At 30.8% G+C, this 6,664-nt stretch overlaps 2 protein-coding genes across 2 annotated transcripts in view; one reads left to right on the top strand and one right to left on the bottom strand.

Annotated features, from left to right (window-relative positions):
• The first annotated feature begins 2,121 nt into the window (after positions 1-2,121).
• Positions 2,122-3,624, top strand: LOC101506791 (uncharacterized). Its single transcript, XM_004508429.4, has 3 exons — positions 2,122-2,803; positions 2,894-3,066; positions 3,201-3,624. The coding sequence occupies exons 1-3, from the start codon at positions 2,243-2,245 to the stop codon at positions 3,352-3,354; spliced, it is 888 nt and encodes a 295-aa protein (XP_004508486.1). The 5' UTR covers positions 2,122-2,242; the 3' UTR covers positions 3,355-3,624.
• Positions 3,625-4,960: 1,336 nt separating this feature from the next.
• The window catches only part of LOC101506231 (equilibrative nucleotide transporter 8), a 2,712-nt gene continuing 1,008 nt past the window's right edge, over positions 4,961-6,664 (bottom strand). The window contains exons 2-3 of the mRNA XM_004508426.4: positions 6,608-6,664; positions 4,961-5,818 (exon numbers count right to left, since the gene is read on the bottom strand). Of these exons, the coding sequence (XP_004508483.1) occupies positions 5,121-5,818; positions 6,608-6,664 (755 nt within the window). The 3' untranslated portion in view covers positions 4,961-5,120. The remainder of the gene's footprint in view (positions 5,819-6,607) is intronic.

Genomic DNA, 6,664 nt, shown 5'->3' with positions numbered 1-6,664 from the left:
TCCCTACAATCTATATGCCCAAAAAGGAAAAAGTGTACCCCAACTTTAGTTGATAGGTTAAAACTGTAACTTTATCCCCCGAATTGGTAGGTTAGAGAATTTATCTGCCATTAACACAAGCAATTACACTGAATGGAATGTATTGACTTTTAGAAGAATTAATTGGTAAAAATAAGAAAAAAAATGTCTAAATTATTGACTTAAAATTCAATATAATCCAACAATTATTATATAAACAGTAAAACTTTAACTTAACCGGAGTTTACCGGGAAAATAACCAAAAAAAAATTTTAAAATTAATTAAACATGTCACTCACCCATCCCATTTTCTCGAGAGATCAAACACAAACAGATAATTTAAGTGATAATATTCAAAATTATTCAAAATTTTAACTTGTTCCACTTAAAGTAACGAGTTGAATATATTGATCATATTGTAAGTTTAAAGTTGAAATTTCATAATTATATACGAGTTTTCTTAGCGTTTTTAGTGGGTCCCATGTTAAAAGGCTTTTCTGTCTGATATGCGAAAAAAACAGGAAATCATTAATTGGAACAAAAAGGCGAAAAAGATTTTTTATTTATTATTCCTTTTTGTTCAAAGAGAATTTTGCTGTTGTTCTCAAGATGTAAAAGACAAAAACGCCCTTTTATTAAAAAAAACTACATTTTCAAAGCTCGGATGAACCCTTTCAATTCGTTGGGACGAACCTACAAAATGTTAGCCATACAACCAGTGGCAGCCATATGCATATAGATGTAACTTGGTCTCTATTCTCAACGTACTTATCATAGACAATTACTTACGACTAATAAATTTAATAGAAAATAATCAACGATACTTGTCAATGTGAATATTAATAGAAGAAAAGTCATAATTAATATTTTAATTTTAGAGATTATATTAAACTATTGTTTATATAAATACTGTAATAATACAATTTTAGAGGTAACTTTTAGTAATAGTTTACTAATTTTCAGTCAAATTATAGATTATTAATATTTTTTTTATAAAAAAGATTAAGTTTCATTTAAGAGTTTATAAGAGTGAAAATGACTTTAAAAAGAGAGTAAGAGAGAAAAAAAGAAAATAAATTTTAAAAAGTGAATAGTTATATTTATATTTTAAAATGTAACTGTTAATCAAATTAATTATTAAATTTTACAAATATATATTTAAAATTGTAAGATAGTTATCAAAACATTCAATATTTAAACTTTTATCGTTATAAATTATGATGCGATATATTTATTAAATATTTGACTATTTTAAGTTGATCTCATATCAATATATTCATAATTTGAATTTATTTTGTTATGAATTTTAAATCAATAAAATTTCATCAATAAATTTATTTTTTAAAAAATGACAATAATATAAATAAATTACATATTTAATTACATTGCAACAATAATATTTTCAACAAATTTTTAAAAAATCATTTTAATTAATATTTTATATTTTAATAGATGTTTTAACCAATTCACAAAATTTAAAGAAATTAATTTAATCAATATTTACGATTTTAAAGAACTAATTCACATATAATAAAACAAACTTTTAAATCTTGTTTGAGATAAGAGGGCAAAATAGGGAAAGAAAGAAAAGTAAATACCAACGGCCCAAAATATCTGAGTCCTGCTCAGTTGCTCAGGAGCCAGTGATAAAGTAGTTCTGGTTGCTGATATCACGAAATCATGATTGCATGATGAAATGACATGAATGTCCTCAGAGGGACCCATGAGATTCTCCACGGGTGGTGATAAGGCAAGACCCATAAACATTTGTCCAAACTCCAAACCCATTCGAACGCGACCCCAACGATTCACAGCCTCACCAGTCAACACACTTGAAAAATCTACTCTCTCTCTCTCTCTCATCCACAACAAAACCACCCACTTAGTATATTTCATCTGATTTTTTTATTTCACGCGGGAAACGAAAGGGAATCCGTTCATCACTACGGTCCAATTCAATCCAACGGCTTCAAATCTCAACCAAGGGTCCCATCTCACGTGATATCCGCATCATTGGAGCTAAAATAGAATGGATCTCTTGATGAATAATCAACGGTCGAGATCAATTCCTACCTTCTTCTATAAAATTAAATTCCATAGCCAAGTAGTGCTTCATTGACCTGTGTGAGCAATGAGTATGCTTCAAAATTTCTCAGTTATTTAGGGTTTCAAAGAGGGAAGAACAAAACCAGATTGATTCATTACCATAACCAAAATCATTACAATGCTTCTACGAAGCTCATCAACGCCGGTTATGAATCCATGGCTTCCGCACTCAATCTTAAAGGATTCATCTCCTGAACCGGAAATTCTTCACCGGATCCCGAAATCCCGATCCGTTACTCTCTATGCGTCTTCGTCGAGTTCGATATCTCCGATTTCCAGTTCAGTTAACAAAATGACTAGAGCACTTTCGGAAACCGATCTATCCGCGCCGCTCAATCGGAAACCTTTCCCTCGCCGCCAACTCGACGAGGACGAGGAAGAAAGCAGAATCAGCAGTTTCGGTTCTCGTTCCAGAACGGCGTCGTTTGGTTCCGCTTTGTGTTCATTCTCTGAATTGGACGAAGAAAAGAGTGAAGTCGGTTCCAGAGACGGTGGTTTAGCGCGTGTTTTGGTTGAAGGTGGAGGTGGTGGTGGATACGACAAAAACGACGGAGGAATTTATCGATTCGGTGATTCAAATCATGGAAATGATAGCACCGACGTCTATTACCGTACAATGATCGAAGCCAATCCTGAGAATCCGCTTTTTCTTAGTAACTACGCAAAGTACTTGAAAGAAGTAAGTGTGAAGTTCAAACTTTTCTATCTAAACTTCTATTTTAAGACACTTGTGTTGATTTTTTGTTTTTTTTTTGTAATGATGATACAGGTTCGTAGGGACTATGTGAAAGCTGAAGAGTATTGTGGAAGAGCGATATTGGCAAATCCAAATGATGGTAACGTTCTTTCACTTTACGCAGATTTGATATGGGAGTGTCATAAGGATTCATCTCGAGCTGAGAATTATTTTGATCAAGCAGTTAAAGCAGCACCTGATGATTGGTAAGAATTATTTTCTTTGCTAAAATATGATTATATTGAATAAATTGAATTGAGTTATTGTTGTTACTATTATTATTGTTGTTATTATTATTATGTGAATAATGAGTTAATGAAATGGTGTTTTGTTTTTGCAGTTATGTTCTAGCATCCTACGCACGTTTTCTTTGGGATGCTGAGGAAGAAGAAGATGAAAATGAAGTTGAAGAAGATTCATCTGAAAAATCTTTTGGTTTCTTCAATGGAGTTGCTCCATCACCTCTTCCGCCATTAGCTGCTGCTGCTTCTTAAATTGTGTCCTTTGGTGGTTTTTGGCTTTTCAGTCTTACGAGTTTCTAACCTTGTTTATATTAATTAACTAATATTACCTTAATTAACCTTTCGTCATAATAATTTTGGTCAGTGAAAATAGCTGTAATATACAATAAAAGATGGGGGCTTTCACTTTTTTTTTTCTTCTTTCTTCTGAATTGTTAAACTCAAATATCTATTTCTAGCATGCTGGTGTGTGTAGCTGTATTATTGTGTTTGGAATAAGGATGTTCGTAGTTTTTGGAGTTATGTATTCCCACTTGTAGGCATTAGATGGCAGATTTTGATTTTTTTTAAGGCAGCTGGCATAACTTAAGGACAAATCAAAATTCGAACGTATATTAGGTGTCGAATAACATGTTCTATAAATTGAGCATTTGTTGCCGCGTGTTTTATTTTGTGAACTATTATTACTAATTCAACCTTTAAAACGTAAAGAACCTTTAGGACCAGCTTTATTGAAAAGTACTTTTTAATTAAAAAGTGTTATCAATAAAATTCATAATAAATATGCTTTATACAATTATTGTTTTTTTCAATGAATAAATATTGTTTTTAATTTTGGAAATAAAAAATAATATTATTTTAATTTAATACTCCATGAATAAAAATCTTCAAAATTGTACTTCCTCGGGTCCTTGTTATAAGAAACACAACCCTAATACTTAAAAACAGTTGATTTTTATTTAATACTTCTATAAATTTAAATTAATTCTATGAATATCAATATATTTATTTAAGAAAAATGAATACCCATATATTAAATGTTCATGATTCCACTCATTTTTATACATCCTTAAAATCATTAATATATTTGAATCATTTTCAAATAAAAATATTCAATGACTATGATTCAAATAAAAGCAAAAAAGGAAGGCAATAATTCCCATTGAAAAGCAATATCAGCACTTCAACATATAAGCAAAGGGGAAACCGAAACAGATTATTCAAACAAGTGATCAATTCACAATAAGAAAAGTAACACATAGCAACATTTCTACATAACGAACACATCTTACTTCTAATAGTTTATATACTTCCAATAAACAACTTTATGAACACCCAAGGCTCTCTTCATAACTCTAGCTTCCCCATCCATGACAATGAAAAATAAAAAGGAATCATCTATGCAAGTCTCCTCACGCTATAACTTGAGAGAAATATGCAGGGCGGTCAAACCTTTTGAAGTATAAAACATATTTTCATTATTTTAGGTTTTAGGAGAAATCTATTGGCCTTTTACCAGAATGGGATGCTTTGGATGGATTCTACTCCACATTTTAGATTCTTTAAATTGGAATAGAGTAGGTTTTAATGAATTTAGATTTTTGATATTGATATTTATCAAAGGTTCTTGTGGTCGTTGTTTGTTCTATACTTTTTTTCTTTGTTTGGATTTTGATCCTAACAATTTTGTATCTTTTTTTTTTTAATTTTATTTAATAATATTTCTAGATGATAGTCGGATGTTTTGATTTGTCATACAATGTTTTTACACTTAGGTTTTAAAAAATATCAACTTAACTCCATTTTTTGGTTTTCAAAATTAACTTTTAAAACTAAAAAACATAATACCAACAAAAGCTCTTAAAATTCTACCAGATCTTAAATTTCATTCCCAGTTTACAGATTCATTACATTACATTACATTTTATATATCTAGAAATTTCCTAACAACAGTGTCCATATTTCACATGATTTAGCACTCAAAACATTAGACAACTAATATAAAACTAAAAAGACCTTCACAATATCCAGAACCAACCAAGAACAGAACCACCAACCAAGCCAAATCCGAGGAACGCGGTCATCACAATAGCAGACAACTCTGATTCAGAAAAAGGCACTGACTTAGGAGCTAGAATCATAAGAACACTTGTAAGGTATCCATTGGTAAATCCCAACAGAAATGTCAGAACCACCATTGGCAATTCTGTTTTCAACCAATTGGGTCCATGAAGACAAACTATAAAAAGTGGATAGAATAATAGTCTTGCTGTGGCAGCGCATATAGAACTTTTGATATATTGAGGAACATAGAAAGCAGTTAATGATTTCCCCATCAAATCAGCTAAATTATAAACTGTTATCAGTATAATAGGATACCAATCCTTCAGAATCGCAGATTCGACATCTTCGGCTATAAATCCAGGGAAAATAGACAATGTTACTATATAGATTATGAAGATTCCAAAAGCTGGACCTTTAATTTTCCCTGCCACTGCACAGAATTTTGTCCTTGAGCATAAGGTATTATCCTGAAGTAGACTTTGATGATACTGCTGCATGATTGGTAACTTGTGCTGCAAGTTACTAAAGATAATGCAACATAGGAGGAAAGCTATGGCTACCATGAAGTACAAGTGAGCACTTATTTTGAGACCCTTTGGGGTTTGAGGTAGTGATGCTTTGGTTATTATCCTCAATATTGAAATTATTATACCTGTCAACCAGAAAAGACTTTTATTAATATAAGAACAAAATTTGACAGCAACTTAGTTTCAATTTTGAAATTGAATTATCTCTTTATTGATTACATTGATTCAATTTACTTCAGAAATTGCTTTAGATGCTACATCTTTACTTGTAAAAACTAGAGGCTATCAAATTTCAGTCCCTCCTACAAACTAGTAAATCAAGAGAAGCAGCTTGAAAGATCTGCCACAGCTTCAACATTCTTTAATCAGTAGTATTTATATTGAAAGTCTCCGGTGAAGTAAGTTTTGTGTAGCCTTATTTTATTTTACCAGATGGATAGGATAAATTATAGATAATAGATGAAAGAATATGCTAAATACATAAACAATATCTTGTTAGACAAATTAGAACAATGACGGATCTAGAAATTTTGTGTTTCCGAGATAATATGCATGTATCAATTCAAGTAATGGTATCAAGTAAACTACATGATATATCATAGTATAATAAAATGTATATACTAAGACAAATGCCTCCATAATGGTAGCTTGGATCCACCCCTTCTCTGGAATCTACTTTCATTTTTCAACCTTAACCTTAAAAGAATAAAATACTCATTGTGGTATTGTTTAAAATTGTTTTATATCATGTATGCTTTCATCTTAGGCAAAAAAGTTCTGTATATTCCTCAGAATTTGTTCAAATAAGGATAACATGATCTACATATTGCATATAATAATGCAAAAACAAAAAAGGAAAGTAAAATTGAACTTTGAGGGAATATATATATAAACAATTGCCTTATAGTTTATACCTGAAGAAGCAGTTCCAGCAAAAACAGCTTGCATATACTGTTTTGGTAGTTTTCCTG

This window comes from Cicer arietinum, chromosome 7 (genome assembly GCF_000331145.2).
Source record: "Cicer arietinum cultivar CDC Frontier isolate Library 1 chromosome 7, Cicar.CDCFrontier_v2.0, whole genome shotgun sequence".
NCBI classification, from domain to species: Eukaryota; Viridiplantae; Streptophyta; class Magnoliopsida; order Fabales; family Fabaceae; genus Cicer; species Cicer arietinum.
The sequence above is the reverse complement of the archived record's forward strand: the minus strand, read 5'-3'. Positions and strand labels throughout refer to the sequence as shown.